This window comes from Galendromus occidentalis, unplaced genomic scaffold, assembly GCF_000255335.2.
Source record: "Galendromus occidentalis unplaced genomic scaffold, Mocc_1.1 scf7180000077284, whole genome shotgun sequence".
NCBI lineage: Eukaryota > Metazoa > Arthropoda > Arachnida > Mesostigmata > Phytoseiidae > Galendromus > Galendromus occidentalis.
The window spans coordinates 540,552-556,868 of record NW_003805272.1 but is presented as its reverse complement, the minus strand read 5'-3'; the positions used below and the strand labels follow the sequence as shown (position 1 = coordinate 556,868).

The 16,317-nt window shown below is 50.7% G+C and overlaps 3 protein-coding genes across 3 annotated transcripts; 1 reads left to right on the top strand and 2 right to left on the bottom strand.

Annotated features, from left to right (window-relative positions):
- Positions 1–1,360: 1,360 nt before the first annotated feature.
- On the bottom strand, positions 1,361–4,357 carry LOC100901723 (acetylcholine receptor subunit alpha-type acr-16-like). Its single transcript, XM_003742121.1, has 8 exons — positions 4,315–4,357; positions 3,314–3,462; positions 2,952–3,106; positions 2,633–2,874; positions 2,311–2,511; positions 2,013–2,203; positions 1,833–1,916; positions 1,361–1,474 (listed from the first exon to the last, which is right to left on the bottom strand). The coding sequence occupies exons 1-8, from the start codon at positions 4,355–4,357 to the stop codon at positions 1,361–1,363; spliced, it is 1,179 nt and encodes a 392-aa protein (XP_003742169.1).
- Positions 4,358–8,497: 4,140 nt separating this feature from the next.
- Positions 8,498–12,243, top strand: LOC100901584 (nose resistant to fluoxetine protein 6-like). The gene is made up of 14 exons (XM_003742120.1): positions 8,498–8,750; positions 8,885–9,006; positions 9,120–9,342; positions 9,439–9,529; positions 9,654–9,739; positions 9,915–10,082; positions 10,186–10,279; positions 10,392–10,475; positions 10,596–10,758; positions 10,941–11,061; positions 11,202–11,368; positions 11,475–11,622; positions 11,730–11,908; positions 12,052–12,243. Exons 1-14 carry the CDS (start codon positions 8,498–8,500, stop codon positions 12,241–12,243), a joined length of 2,091 nt encoding a protein of 696 aa, XP_003742168.1.
- A 1,949-nt stretch (positions 12,244–14,192) lies between these two features.
- LOC100901441 (uncharacterized) lies at positions 14,193–15,297 on the bottom strand. The gene is made up of 4 exons (XM_003742119.1): positions 15,277–15,297; positions 14,957–15,109; positions 14,489–14,689; positions 14,193–14,390 (listed from the first exon to the last, which is right to left on the bottom strand). Exons 1-4 carry the CDS (start codon positions 15,295–15,297, stop codon positions 14,193–14,195), a joined length of 573 nt encoding a protein of 190 aa, XP_003742167.1.
- Between the last annotated feature and the right edge of the window lie 1,020 nt (positions 15,298–16,317).

Below are 16,317 nucleotides of genomic sequence, written 5' to 3'. Positions count from 1 at the left end.
AAGCGGGGTGTCGAACGAGACGGACATGGACGAGCTCACAGATGATGAGCTGTTAGATGATGCGTAAGCGAAGAAATATGCATAAAACCATAGTGAGGTCCTGAGAGGGACCTTTGTAATATAAGAAACAGGCAAGCATTAGTTTGTGTTTTTTGTAGTTTGATTTTTCTTGAGTCCCTTGATAGGTCATCCAATCCGAACGGGCATGCTCCAATAACCGGGCACTTCCATTCAACGGGCACCCATCTGGGGGCTCTGAACAATTATCGGGCATGCCCCACTATTAGAGGAAATACGGTAAGTGTATCAGGACAACAGAATAGAGACGATTCTATTCATCCGATCGAGCGCCTGGCGAAGTTCGAACGATATCGTCGGCGAATCCCCCCTGTAGGGAGAAATCGCTCCACCGAGGGAATTCCTCACTCCTCAAAGATACGTCGCACGGATCTGAGCGCCGAGGCTACCGTCCCTTCGATGTGAGCCTATTACCGAGAAGTTGCCTGGTGAACGTCTGTCGTCTTCAGGTCCGGAAACTCAGCGGGGAGATCCGGAATCCTTCCCCCGGGATGTATTTAGACCATCAGACGCTTGCGCATTCGGCACGTAAGCAGAATATTCGGATCAGCAAACATGAAACTTAGCCCGCTCTGCAACATTCCCATGCCTCCTGTACGCAATGCACGGAACCGCGCTTCCTGGAACTGCAACGTTTTGCGGGGTCGGCTCAACTCCGGTCTCCCACGGTCTTCCGCGAGGGAGCGCGGCGCTCCGGAAAGTTTGTGATCACGCAAAGCCTAGAAGTCACCAAGCGAGTCATATCCCGAGTCGTACTGACATAGCACCACCGTACAGCTCATCATGGATGCGATGCCAATCATAGTTGAGCTAAGTTCGCAGTAATCCTGTAGAAGACCTTGGGGGGAATGGGAAGTGTAAGAAAACTGGGTCTCGCAACTGTTCAATAAGATTTCGAGGTGTTGTGAACGAAATTAAGAGCCCACAGCCCAACGTCTGTGATGCCCCGCTTTATTCGAAGTCTTTCGCCATCAGAGTCACATCGAAATTTTCCTCACATTCCATTATACAGTTACGGGCCTCGGACCACAGGCTGCGGCCGAGGCATTCGATTCGATGATACCTACACACATCATGTGACATGAGACATGTCGTGTAAAATCCCACTCGGATTCGATATATAAGCTTTTTTCCTCTTCGATTACTCGGCCCGGAGCAGGTTTGGTGAGAGATCTACTTCTGTCACGTCCGTCGGTGGGTGAGTCCAGATTCCTCACCGTAGACACTGACTCAGTGGGAGCACGGTATCGAACGTGGACGCTGAACGGAGCCTAATCGTTCTCTATGAGGCTATCCAGGGCAGTATGCAACAGAAGATCAAATTCAAGAGGACAATGAAGGCGACCAAGTTGATTCCGATCCGATCCAAGAATTGAGCAATCGCTGCCGGTCCAGTCTGCAAGAGTACGCTCCGTCAAGACGCTGCTCTCCGTGGGATCATGTGCGACGCCTCTAGGGCAAGTTCCCCACTATGGGAGCACTGTTGCGAAAAAGATTGGATAGGTGTGTATCAGGCTTCCGATTCTGTCGTCTCGGATCATAACGAGGTGAGAGGTTCGACGCATCCCACGCTGGCCATAAGGGAGACGACAGAGCATTTGAACCTACGAACTACCGTCTTCCTTACAGTCGGCGTGAGACTCGTAATCCGCGCGGAAATTCATACTTCTTTTCATCTACGCCCCGCTTTTCAACCGTTTTGTCCCACGCGCCTCGTCTTCTGGAGCAAATGGGGGAATATGGATAGGGTATACCTTATCTCGTGGAGGTCCCTCGATCTCCGCCTTGGAGATCATGGCGATTTTCAAAGCGAAATCGGACGCCAAGGCTTTGCCCAACTGTCGGCAGAAACAGAAATGTCATTCTCGTTCTCTCCGGGACACCTATCATGGCGCAGGAATTTCGACTGTCTCGCATTTTCTCACATAACTCACATGTATTCGCAATGCTTGGGTCATTCCCTGCGGCATACTGTTCTCCTGCAGAGCCATTTGGAGGCAGTTGATAGCGATCGATAATGATAGGGCCACGATCATGTTGGCGCAAAATATGTGCGTTACGGTGAAATAGCTCGGCAGATGAGCAGAGGACTGGAACCATCCAGCCCCGCAAACGAGGAGAATACCTGTCGCGTTCCCAGAGCAATTTTCTCGCGTTATCTCGAAGATTGAACATACATATGTATCGAGGAGCCTCAAGATCTCGTGACCTCGAAAACTACAATTGACCAACCTGCGACTATTCTGATCTCTACCCTCTCGCAAGGGATGCAGAATGTGAGCAATGAAACAATCACGACCCAAATCAGCGGTATGTGAATCCGAAATAGATGCAACAGAGTCGATCGTCTCCGCAGATGCAGGGTAACAGCGGCAGAGCTGTACGGTTGTGGACAGCAGTCGTAAACCTTGACCACTTTTTCGCTCTCGATATCTGAAACTCGTCGGCTCGATCGAATTCTCATTGAGCTTTTCACGCATGACATGACCGATTTCGGGAGGCAGGATGAGGTCCGAATCATACAGAAGGATCGTAGCTCCCCCAAAGGACTCACTTTTGACCTGCCACGTCCCGACGTCCCCGGTTTCTCCCAGCGTCGATTTATCAACTTTGATATCGATGTTCCGCGCATCGTGGGTCCAGGAACCGACTACGAGCGGGCAAGAGATCGACTCGAAGGGGTAGAGAAATCCGGACGCTTGACACACGGTGCTAAGCGATCGTGGTTGTACCAGCATCACCCGACCCGATGCAGACACGAAGGTCAAAGTCTGCTCAACTTTTTCAGGTGTAATTCTGAGGGGTCAGAATCCTTGTTACAACTCGAGGTATACTGAGGATTCATTCAAGAGTACGAGTTGAAGGACCCATACCCATTGAAAAACTTCATGTCGGGCGTCCAAATCTGTTCCGCCGGGAGGTTTATAGATGATATGTTGTGGTAGCGAGCAGGTGTCCACGCCAGGTTATAATCCGACCAGGTCATCGAGAGCCAGACACTGGTCTTCATCTCGCCCACCGACAGGTCCTATCATGCCCGAGCGTGAGTATTCAGCGAACTCTTGGCCAAGTTTTTCAAAATACGAATTACATGAGATCATGATCGTCGAATGCTTTCCCATCAGAGAGATCACGTTGCCGACATCAGCATCAATATCCGAGTTCTCATCGATCAATTAAAGATCATCTCAAGGGGCGGAAAACATCGGCCTCAGCCCCTACGTCTCTTACTCACCACATCGATTACTTTTTGTAGCTGTACGGATAATCGGACCTCCAAGGGCTGTTGATTGATCAAGTTCATGGGTCTTTCATTGGTATTGTAGTATTTCAGCAAATCCACCAGCAGCTGTCGCTGGTACGATGCTGTCGAGGTCCCGGTGACTGCAAAACAAAGCGGGACTATATGCTAGTGCTCCGGAAGACTCCATCTGTCCGACCGTTGGAACAGGGACTCTAGGCAGCGGTTCCGAATCGAATACAGCCCGATCTTATTGGGTGCCCAATAGCAGCGATTGCCGTGACCAGGCTCCTGCCCGACCTCGATGCTTGCCGGAGGTGCATCCTCGTTCCCCGGAGGCACACGGGAACCATTTCTGTACGTAGCGGTATCCATGGCCTCGCACCTCGATCGGATAGAACCTGAAGCAATCCTGCGAGATCGCGGATGTCGTAACCGAAGCGTGGAAGCCCTTCAGACCCTCTGCCTTGTTATTTGTTATCACAATCGTGACGGCTCTCCCAGCGAACGCGCCGAGCGCTCTCACTCCCTTGGAAGATCAATTGGACAACTGGCGCAGACCAAAGCCGAACTACTAGTGCCGCGCGAGTCGAGCGGCCGGCAGCTGTCCTCGAACCCAACAAAACGAACGACGGTGCTCTCGACACCACGCGACGAGGGTGTTATGGGGACTCCAGGAGGATACGCACTGTCTTCCAATCCCTCCAACGAGTCATTTGGCGACGCGTATTGCGTCCTTCGAGTGGCCTGAGCATCCGAGGCATGCGACTTCGAGAGGAGCGGCACCTCAGAGAACCTCAGGATAGTCACTCAAAGATGAACCCACGGAGCTTGGGAGGTGACTTTTCTAACTGATTCTCATTCTCCAATCGACAACTGGGATCGGGAGACATCCTTGGCGCTGAAGGGGCAATTGGATCTCTGGTGGTCTGGAGCACCAGCTTGATTGTCATAACAAGGATAGGATATAATCTTCTGTACATACATTGACTCACCCAGAACCGCGACTCCCAAAAGACAGTGAAGCCAGGCTGTCATCGTCCTCAGTATCTGGAATCAAAACGGGATCGCGTTCGAATATTCGCAATATTCGAATCTTTGATAAGACATCTTCCGATCGTAGGAGGGATCCTCCCCGGATTAAATTATGCCCTGCACCCTTCCGCTCATCTCCGGGAGCACAATGGGAATCCTCCCCTCATACTGCATGGTACAGGGCAAAGCAAGATCGCTCCATTGAATGAATGGAGGGTTCCTGTGGATGTGTGGGTGGTTTCGTTGCCATTCATTCATCGAAGGAGGACCGGATGCGCCTGAGTTTACGTTCATTCAGCGATTCGTTTCGGAGGCCCTCGGAAGGTTTATTGTTGAAGCGTGATGGTTTCTTTGATCTTTCCCGCTCTGGTCATAAACAAAGGCGTGTCTGAAGATTGTCGCCAAGACTGCTGATCGTGGGACAAAAAAATTCCAATCCATTACGCATCAGAATGATTGCTTGGCGTTCTCTGGTACTGGACATTGAGACTGACTGAGTGGGAAGAGTGAGCACAGTGGAGACCGATTGCAGTATATGAGCCACTTGTTGATTTGGAATGATGTCCATGATTTGGAATCGTGAGTCTATGTACGGAAGCCCTCTGTCTCGAAGTTAGTGCATAAACTCAAGCGGACGGACATGGGCAATTGTCAGGATTGTAGCGAAGATGATATGAATGACTCCTGTACCAACTGAGTGAAAATGTTGCTGCCGTCGATGAATGTTCCCCGCGATTGAGGGGTATCGACAACTCGACCGGTCGCCACTCCTTTTCGGGATATTCTTGCTCTGAATATTCATTCTCCTACGAGCAAAACTGACAGTGAAAGTCGATGAGCCCCCTGAATGCGATCATGCTTTCAGACGGAGACTCGATCGGTAGGAAATCTCCGAAAATTGCCGTCGCTCGCTGATAGAAAGCAATACAGACGCTCCGAATGGTTTTCTCATGATTCGGCTCCGAGGTGTGAGGTCAAGCTCTGGCCCCAGAAGCGGAAGTGGTCCCGGCGACGACGGGGCTCGATACTCGTTCGCTCAGGCAGACGGAGCAGACTCGGCTAGCGGATTCCCTCTCACGCTCTTCTCCTCATGATGTGTGATTGTCTTCTATTCACTTACCGCTATCAGAATTCGGCCACGAAGTCCGAGGCTGATGAAGGGAGCGGTTCCGAGCGCTATGAACGGATCCGAGAAGAACACGAAGTATTCCTCTGCCCACAATCCACAAAGATCAAGTTCCACCGTATTTCAGGAGTCCAGAGTACGGAAAGCTCTTGTTGTTACGAGTTTGGTCTGTCACTGTTCGAGCGGGAGTCCGCGAGAGCGCCTCCCTGGTATGGAGAGACGAGAATCCATTCGCTGGCATCTAGCCCGCCCCATCCTTTCGCATGGCGCGGCAAACAATGATCATCGTTGAGAAGCTTCGCTAAGTGCTTCTTATTGATGGGGAAGCGAGCCCCGTCTTGACAATTCATCGGAACTTGAACGCCTTTAATCGTCGTTGGCGCGCCGTGAAAAAATCGTACCCTCATGATTGTCGAAGTCGCGAGACCGCGACCGCGATGGCCTGCACTCACGATGAGAAGGCGTGAAAGATGGTATTTAGGTATCGTATCCGGTGATGAAGCGGAGAGACAAAAAAACTCACTCAATACTCACAGACGGAGTATTTCTACAGAATCTCTTTACATCATGTGGCTCTCGGTGGAAATTCATCGGTTGATCCGCTCAGATACAATCAAGGGAAGTAATTCTCAGATCGATGGTCCAATGAGTGATCAATCCTTGGGGTCCGGCTAGGTCCGAGTAGATCACGGTGGAGGAAGAACAGATCATTTTAGCCCACTCCATTCAGCAACTGTTGGTACTCCCTGCCTGGTGAGTTGCTTCGTGACTCCCATGGTCGACTCTTCGGCCGACGGCCAATCGGCTCGGTACCGTTGAATCGTCGGCGGAGTAACGGCAGCAGCTCAATGATACGGGAAGCCCTCCGAACCTTTGACGAGGTTTGTACGGCCACCGTGGGACCCGGTTTGGGGCCTCTCTGACAGCTTGACACACTGACTGAGTCAGAGGATCTCTCTCCGACGTGAGCAAGCGCTTTCTATTGGCAAGACAACAATATTTTCAGGGAGCCATTGTTTCTGGTACGTCGCGAGTGCAGACAATACCCGTCACTTCGTTCATTCGAAACGAGTTAATCTGAGGAAACGTTTTTTGCTGGGCGTTCTCGCTCAATGTCTGGATGAAGCTGGAAAAGGCGGGAAATCCTGAAATTGAATGTCTGAGTCTTGCCAAGGAAGATTCAGCGAGAAAAATCCCTCCGAATGGACCCTAGCTCACTGATTGAGCTCGCGGAATGATCATATTCAATCATCGATTCTCAGAATACGGACGGATCGAAAACTCGTGCGCCCGGAGAGACACCCATTCTATTTCTCCTGCCGCTCCCGCGTACATTGTCGCCTTTGCTCTAAGAATTGTTCCGCTATTGCTTACAAGGAATCGCCGAGTTTCGCCCCCGATGCTTCAATCAAGAGAAATCGGTCGGGCGGAGTCATTCGTCTGCTCGAATCAGGCATCTCTATGTCAGTCGTCACGGACATTGGGTCAAGAGTTAACGGTATTCTCGTCGTTCAGACGGACCCTGCTCGAGCATTGGCAGTACACATTCGCGACTGGCGGTAGGAGATTCCAGTCTCGGAGCTCTGATATTCAGAGATGGGGCATTCTAATCTGATAGCGCAAGCATGGAGGGTGGATCCTGACGATCGAGGAGGCATTCGCAGCATCAATCCGTATGCTGGACTCCGAGGCATCAGGATTCACGCATCGAACAGGCTTCAGAAACCGCATCTCGTTTCTACGTTGTGAATCTGATAGCCCCAATCTCGTTTAGAAGAATGTACGTAGCTCCCGGGAGCGAATGAAGTACATATCATCGGGTGAATCGCTCACGTCCGGCAGCGCTTGCTCTAAAAGGATTTGCGTTCACTTAAGCGTTCCCCGCAAGGCCTCATCCAGCATCGACTTGACTTATTCGTTGATAGGATCGTCTCTGGAGCTCGTTACCCTCTGATTGAGAATGCAAGTGGGATCTGCGGACACGCCGGAACAACATTCGAACTCTCGCCATCATAAAGATGGCACGGTTTGGTGATTCCAAGAATTGAATCTGTACAGGATTGTAGAACGAATATAGAAAGGAGGAGACTTCACAATACGTATCGAACTCATCTTAAATCGCCCGGCTCACTCCCACCGCAGCGCGAGAGATACGAGGACCCTGCGGAATTCGCTCTCGCAGTGTTCCTGCCGCAGCTCACAGAAGGGGTGGAGGATCTGCCGTCGGCTATGGTTTAATTCAGTGAAGCGGATAGAGTCAATGCTCGGTTTTCTCCGGAGCATACGCTCTGCTCTCTCCAAATTGTGGATGCATCATTATTATCATCACAGACACAACTTCATTCAGGAATTTCCAGAAAGAATGTTCACCTACCACGTCTCGTTCTACGTGGTACATTCGGAATCATTCCAAATTCAAGAGAGCGCCCAGGGATGAGCCTCTCGAATGGATCGATGCCACGGCCTTGCACAGCGATGACATTCTGTATCAAATCAGAATGCCGTGGTGCCAATGATGAGTTTCCTCCCGATCGACGGGATCGCTGAGACTAAAGTCTACGCTCTGCCCAAGGACTCGCTTGGCCTTCGATGGCTTGAAGTTCGAATTCTTCCGGCGCGGCGCGTACTTTTGAAGCTCAGCCGCAAAGTTTAGCCACGTTCAGAAGAGTATTGATCGACGTCAATCATAGACATCTCCCAAGAAAGATTCGATAATCCCACTCGTGATTCGAGGAAGGGTCAAGTCTCATTCGGAGGGTTCGAAAGCACATTGAACCTCGTGCTAGCCCCGGCGCCGCCCCTGCATTCCGCGCTCTCCGAGAATACTGAGCTCACCCCTCGGAAGGACTCGACTTTCTGAAACGATCAGCCCCAGATGAAATCCACCCCACGAATTTCCGAAAGAGTGAATCGACGATTGAAAACCCTCTCCCGGAGGATACCATCACGTGAGATCGAGAAACAGCTATCTGGGCATTTTGCTCCAGTCTCGGTCAGAAGCTCTCGATGCTCCGAACATGAAGCTGATCATCGCCTTGATCCTCTGCTTGCCCTTGAGCGTTGCGGCCGGTGTGGATTCGAAAGAGAACGTCACCAAGCAATGGCTCGATATTCAGTCTCGGCTGGAGACCACACTCGCAGAACATTCTAAAAATGTTTTCCGTCTCATCGGACCTGCTCTCATGGAGATGGATATTGATCCCCGGTGCTTGGGCAGCATCAATCGCCTACAGGGAGGAATTCGGAACCTGGAAGTACAGTACTACAGGCGTAAGTTTTTTCAGATTTTCCTCCATTCATCCTGAGTCGCGGGATTCCAGCACTTTTTATTTTTTGCCATAGAGGAGCTCCGATTCTCACGACGAGAGCACTTGGAAACCTAAGGCACCGATTTTGATTCGCAGTCATAGACGCGTCTGGGAAACTATCTTCCGGAATCATTCACGGCACTATGGCGGATTTCGGTAACTTCGAAGAATGCCTCGATACGGTTGTGCGCAAAGATGACGGAGATTTCTATTTCCGGGTGAGTTTACGGAGTCTTCTCCGCTGATTAGAGTTCTTTTATCCCGTAGTGCAGGCCCCCAGTGATGATTCCAATGAGGGACCGTTCGAATATTGATGAGGGAATATTTTCAGGGGCAATACTGCCTGGCTGAAATGCGTCTCCCGCTGCCCGAGAGACCAACAACCTTGCTCGCCAGCGGGGAAGGTGTCATCGATCCGGGAAGTTTCCGAAGTGGCTCTCTATTCGAGCATTTTGCGACCGAGAGTCTAGCATTGTATTGGCTATCTTTCCGACAGGGACTTTGCGTCCCTTCGACGTGCTCTGAATCCGACGTCAACACAATCTATGGGAAATGTGAGTTTCGGTTTTAATTTTGAATCAAGTCCCCTTCATCAATGGTATAAGACGAAGGCGGAATAGCCCCACTGACAATTTTCATCCAAAATTTAGTCACCGAAACGCTAATGCTGAATGGCACGGTTTTTGCCTGTCAGCAGAGAGAGGACAGCAAATCGCTCAGCAGAGCCCAATGGATTACCATGTGAGTTCTGTGGCCCGCAGATAACCGAGTCCAGCTTCTGCTGAATTCATCCGAGTTCAGCACAATATAAGAATTGACCCATGCGGCCGATATCGAATCTCACGCATTAATTCAAACCCCTTAGTTGCTGCTTAACCCTCGTCTCGTCCATGGCGGCGTTCGTGAGCCTCGCGAACCTTTTTTGTTCAACGACCGATCGACCATCTCCAGGTAGGTTTTTTCTCTTCTTGAGGGCATGTGCTTTTCGCCCTTCATTCGAGGGAGACGGAGACTCCGGAGCTTCCCGGATTCACCACCGAAGCCATTGGACTCCGAAAAAGGGTACGAGACATATCCGCCTGCCTTCTCCTTCGAGCTTTAAAGCGAGCAAATGGTTTTCTTGCAGCGATCTTAGCACCCTTCCAAGCATTAGCCATCGAACACACTCTGGGAAAGCTATTCTCGTCAGAACAAAGGAGCAGGAACCTCGGTTTCATCCATGGATTGAGGATATGCAGTCTTTTCTGGATCATCATGAGCCATTCGTACGCCTATCTGGAGATGAACTCCCTTGGTATGTTTCGATTTTCGACGCTTATATTTCTTGAGGGTGCGGCCGACGGGAACTTCCGTCTAGTCCGATTTCCGAAAATATAAGTCTTCCATTCTATCCACAGCGAATGCCGTGCATGTGCAGAAAGCCCTGCGGAGTTGGCTCTTCCAGCCGATTTCGAATGGATGGTTGGTCGTCGACTCGTTCTTCTGCCTGAGGTGAGCTGGCGCGGTGGAGGGGTTGCTTGTAGAAGCTCGCTTAAGTCTTCGTCTCATTCCCCCGAGGAAGGTATCTTCTTCATATTTTTCAACCGTACCTCTCTTTCCTCAGTGGTTTCCTCGTAACATACCACATGGCTGATACGAAAGCTTCTTGGTCGTCGATTCCCCTGAAATACGTCCTTCGGTATTGGAGGTAAGCCGTCATGAACGCATCATCATTCAATTGCTCGAAACGCCGGGTTAACTTCCCGCGAACTTCCGACTAGGAACGTCTGGACATATATCATCGTAACGGTCGACCCCGATTTTTCAGACTCGTCCCCTTGGCGATCGCGGTTCTCAGTTATCAATTTCTCTTCGAAATATTTTTCGAAGGTCCTCTGATGCCTTTACTCAACGATCCAATGACGAGAGACTGCGCTCAGAACTGGTGGCGCATTCTCGTCGCGGATTACGATTTGAGGGACGAATCATCCGTAAGTAGCTTCCGTATGATGACGTCCCAATTTACTCCTCCAGATATTAGCGATTGCTTGATCTCTCTGAGGCTCTCGAACTCCCCGATACATTTAGTAGCCTCGACCGATGAGGTTTCGAGATTCTATGCAGCGATTCATGATTCATGCATCATTCATTCCCCGTTTTATTCCCTCATTAGTGTCTACCTCACTTCTGGTACGTCGGCGTGGATCTGAAGCTATTCGCTATACAAGTCCCCCTGTCCATGCTTATATGGAAGAAACCTAGGATGGGAATCTTTTTTCACGGAATGGCTATAGGTCAGTATCATGCGACTATTCTGAGCCAGCCGATAAAAGGAGAACGGAAGAATTATCATCGAGGAACGTGGAAGATCCTCACGGAATGTATTTTTCAGTTCTTTCGGCGAGTCGGAATGCCTATCTCTCCTTCTCCAAAGGGCTACCACCCATAATTCCACTGGGCCAAGACCGACCACTCGCTATCGAGGTAGCCCGTACAGTCTACTTCCACTGGTGTACACACCTGGCGAGTTATACTATTGGGTCACTCGCAGCCTTCCTTGCGGTGTCGCACAACAAGAGCCTGGGGAATAGAGTCAGTTTGGTAAGTATAAGGGAATGCCGACGGTCGGTCAGATCACGATACCCTCTCCGATCGATTGATTTCATCGTTTTCCAACGCAACTGAATTCACGCTTGCCCTCCCACAGCCATCTAGAATCATGTACTGGATTTTTGCGACTTTCGCGGGTGTTGCTGCTGTTTTTTCGGCGCGATTCTGGATTCTGTCAAAACCCGGTATCTTATGGAGCGTCATCTACGCCAGTCTACAACGGATCTTATGGAGTGCAAATATCGGTGAGCAGTCATCCTAACAAAAAAGATTATACCCGTCTTACGGCTGATTCCCAGGAGTGCCGCCCCCCTCCCGATTCCTTGGTACTCAAACTACCTGAATATTGCAGGATGGATCATGTTCGCCTGCGAAGCCGGGTACGCCAACGCGCTGAACAAGTTACTCAGTATTCGTCAATGGGTCCCTTTGTCACGAATCTCCTACGCGGTATATCTGTGCCATGCTTACGTGCTGTACATGAACAACCGAGCCACTCATGAACGCAAGGAGGCGTCGCACTACTCAATCGTAAGTTCGAAAGATCTGACGGCCTCGCTGGTCGTCGACTCTCTCTCAGTGGCACGGACGCATTCATGAGCGCACCTACTTCCTCGCAGCGACGCATTATGAAAAGCAATGTACCTTGTCTTACGAGTGACGCTTCATTGCAGCTTCGCGACGCTTGTGCGGTCTTGATCTTTTCAAGCCTTTTGGCGTTGTTCACCACGGTTTTCATCGAAGCACCCATAATTGCGATCCAGAAGGCAATGATGCGGAAATTGCTGCCCCGTAGGGCACCGCGAAAGGAAAACCATGTCTTGGAGCCCGTCAAGGACATCAAAGTCGACGTCGATCGTCTGTGAAGCGCTCAAACTTCCCCATCCGGCTGTGATCTTAAATCTATGGAGGAGTCCCCCGCTTCCGATGTAGATTATGTTTGGTCGGAATCCTTTTAATATATAGAGCTTGTCGATGAGAATTCTCCCGTGTGTTACTCGATCCCAGAGGCTCACTTCGAGCTGTAGGATGGAATGCGGTGTATTCCCGCTACGGACGTGAAAAGTATAACCGGTGCCTACCTACGATGCCTCGCAGAGCAGAGCCAGGACTCTTGCTTGAGACATACATGGAAGGAATGATGCATTTAGATAGCTTCATGATGAAAATAGGTTTATTATTCGGCAAGGACCCATTCCTTCTCTTTCTCCCGTTTTCTTGACTAGCAATCAGCGGAAGTATCCCGTGCATCTCAGTCATCATTCACACCACTTCAAGTTTCGTTTTCATTCTTTTGATTTTCTCGGGAGCCCAAGGCAAGCTTGTTCTGAGGGTGCGACTGTGGGTTCCGTGACTCGGTCTGGAAGGTCTCCGCAATGGTTGGCACCTAGGTGAGCGTCCTTGTCAACTGCAAAGTAATAGAGCAAGATAGTAAGGCAGACATTCGCGTGAATCGCTCGGAAGTCGCCATATCCATGGGAGGTGATGATTCCTGTGACGCAAGGCTCAGACTTCAAACTGATCAGAAGAGGTCAACCCTCCCCCTCGTTTGAGATTATTGGCCTTACGACTCGTTTTCACCGGCTTCAAGGTTTTCATTATTTATCACTCGAGAGCGATGGTGGGGAGTTTTTCAAGATCGAGGGTATCATTCATCGTGTATCCTTAATCCACGGTCTTCCTACGATTCACCGGAGCTTTTTTATGATACGACACGCCCTCCTGAGTTGCAAGAGTCGACTCTCTCATGAATTCATAAATTGATCCTAACTTATTCATCTCAAAATGATCCGCCTGATGCCGCCGAACGATTATTGAAAACTCTCAGCGAAAGCTTCGGCTCCGAAAAGTCAACAAGGCTTGTTTATTAAATTGAATAAGAGCGCGACTTCCGAGGATTCTCCTCAGTCATTTTATCCTGATCCCCTGGCGGTCGGAGCTGGATTCGCCAAACTCCACGGCTAATCACGTGCATTCTCCGAAAGTCCAATCCGACTCGTTGCCGGATCGCGCTTGCCCGCGCCCAGGGTTGCTTGGGAGGTATGGGACTCGTTCAGGTGATCTGCCATGAGATCATCGAATTCATTGCATCAGGTGACTCCTCAATCGGCAGCTCGTGCGACTCGACCGAGCACGGAGGCGGCCTACCTCACAGATACACAATTCCCGGTCTATTCAAGCATGCTCGACGGACAAATATCTCCACTTCGCACAAGGACTCGACCCAATGATTCCCGCACTCGCTCAGAGATACAACGATAAGTCGTTCTCGGGTTCCGGATAGGTACTCCTTCGCTCTTCCGAGTAGTCGTCGAAAGCCACGCCTGACCCGCTTATCAGTGCGTTTTGAGATAAGATTAATTCCGCACCGAGCATCAGTATCTCTCCGAAGGACCTACAGATTGCGAGCGAGCGGATGCAGAGAAAAACCTTACTATTTTCTGTATGAAAATATTTGACGACCGCTTCCGCGCTACCTGTTTCGAATTTCCCAGTGATGGAGCACAGTCGATCGACTGTTTCGAGAAATTCACGACTTTGTTCAACATATTGTCTGAAGTCCCCGCGCTGTCTTTTCCATGCAGCCGACTAGTATTCACGGCATCCTCCGACTTGAGACGCTCCGCTGTAGCTTCGACCCCGATCTCAACGGACGGACGGAGCATCGTCTCCTTCGTGTCAGCCGGATTGCTCTCCTGTAAGAAAACTTCTCGTTGTTCCTCTGGTTTTGCGATAGAGTGTACATCTTCTTCTTAGATCTAGCTTGGATGAGCTTAATGCAATCTTGAGCGGATTTGGAAATAATTCCTGAGATTCAGCGTACCCAAGGTCGCGCATGCTTGACGACAGGCTCACAGCTCTCATCGTCGTCGGACTGATTCGTTCTGGATTCCTCGATTCTGACGAGTTTCTTCACCCAATGGACTGAGTGTCTGCTATCTTGTGCGTTGTCTCTCAAGTCGGGATCCTCGTCGCCTAGGACATCGGTCCCTTTCTGCGCTTGTACGGTCGTCTGCGGAGCATGAAACAAGCAGTTGAGCCGAAGCTTCTTCTAGAATGCACCAAACTCGTGAGACGAGGGTGGGATACTCGACTCCAGAAGGGACTTACGCAAGGAATGCCGTCCACGAAGACATTGTCGTCATCGACCTCCGTCTCTTCTATTCCTATCATTTCGCCCGTTTCTACCCTACTGAAGGAGGCGGATCCTCCCGGAAAAAGGTCCTGGTGTATGTTCGGAGCGTTGAGCTCAACCTGAACTCTTCCATCGTTTTCAATGGCCACCAGCATATAGGCGAATTTGTGGGGATCCTGCGGGCAACGGAGAAATGAGAAAAACATCGAGTCCCTCCGGCAGAAAATCGGGAAGGAGAAGAAAATCGAAGGGTCCGGGGACGAGCTTGAGGTCTTGGCCGCTCGACCTCCTGAAGGAGCGACTGCATGGGAGAGGCGACGAAAGTGGAGGAGACTTCTGAACGGCCATTACATGGAGCGGGAAAACTCGCACGGGACGGACCGGGCAAATCTCTCGGTGATCGAAGTTCTGCTGCGGGGAATAATGCTCTCAAATTCACGAACCTTTTCCGTTATTCGGATGTGCTTGCAAGTGTATCGCCAGTACTGAGCTCCATTCTGCACCCTCGACCATTGGAAAGTGAATTGAAGACCTCTATCGGTCTTCAACGTTTCTTTCCATTTTTTGAACTTGGCGAAGTTGTCGAAGTTCAGCGACTGGAAGGGAGCGCCTCATTCAGGGACTTTTGACAGGGCTTGGTATACGACAGAGAATGACGGCGGGGTGGTCGGTAGCCGTGAACGCCGAAGACGTCGAGAATTATATCCACGCAATACCGGGCGGATTGCGGAGAAAACTATTTCGGAGCTCGATTCATGCCTACCTCGGAAGCGCTCGTCGTCATGACGGTTCTGTTTTGCGTCAGGTGATCAGCGCTCGAAAATGCCGCGACTCCACGAATCGCGTGGAGGGAGCCGAATGGAGCTTGGCAGTTTTCCGCTTGATATCGCTGCGCTCCGATGCAACGCCGGAACGTGATGGTTCCAACGTCCCGAAGACCTGTCATTGGGCATAAAAATCGATAGCAGGTCCGGAGACATCGGATAAGGGCTCGGCCACGCTAAATTGGGCTGTCGCGGAGTCAGAAGCCTTTGTAGTAAGGAGAATTCGGATGGAACCTGAACTCACCTGGCTAGTTTTGAGACTCCCACGAACTATCGCATGCCACCGATGGCTAACTTGTGTCCCGACAGAAGAGTCCGAATTGGGAATATGTACGGATAGGGGATTGTAGATTGATCGCGGAGCCTCTTCCCTCCTTTCCTCCGAGTCGGTTTCTGAGTTGAGGTGCATCAAGGAAATTATCAGGATATCATTTGAAGAAATCCCGAGCGCCGGGGAGGGGTCCGTCGTTTGCGTAGCATTATTGTACACTGATGGAATTTCAAGGCAGTGATGATTACACCGGATAAGACAACAACAACACCACCGATTGCCGAGAGAAAAGAGAGAGAGAAGAAAAGCCGGGTGCCGATCCCGACTGTGTCTCGCACTCGGAGGCCTTTATGACATCTTCGCCCACTCCATAAGGGGGGTCGCCAGCACACGGCGGATCGTCGCGTAGATTCGGGAAACTTCACCTGTATACACTATGCCGTGATGGCCGTAAACGGATCAGGAGTCAGGAACTCGAATCTATGCGTCGGCTGCCGTAGCGAAATGTCTCGTCAGTGAGCTTCTTGTACTCTGTGCGTTTTTATCGACTTCGACAAAAGTGATCCGATGACTCTGGCGGATTGAGGGAATTAGCCGTCGAAGAGGAGGAGTCAATCGCTCGCATCTAGCTTCCAGGATCCCGGAGGCGCATGAGCCCGGATCGGGCGACAAGGTCCGAGGGTCCCGATGCGACCGACGGGAGAGCGAA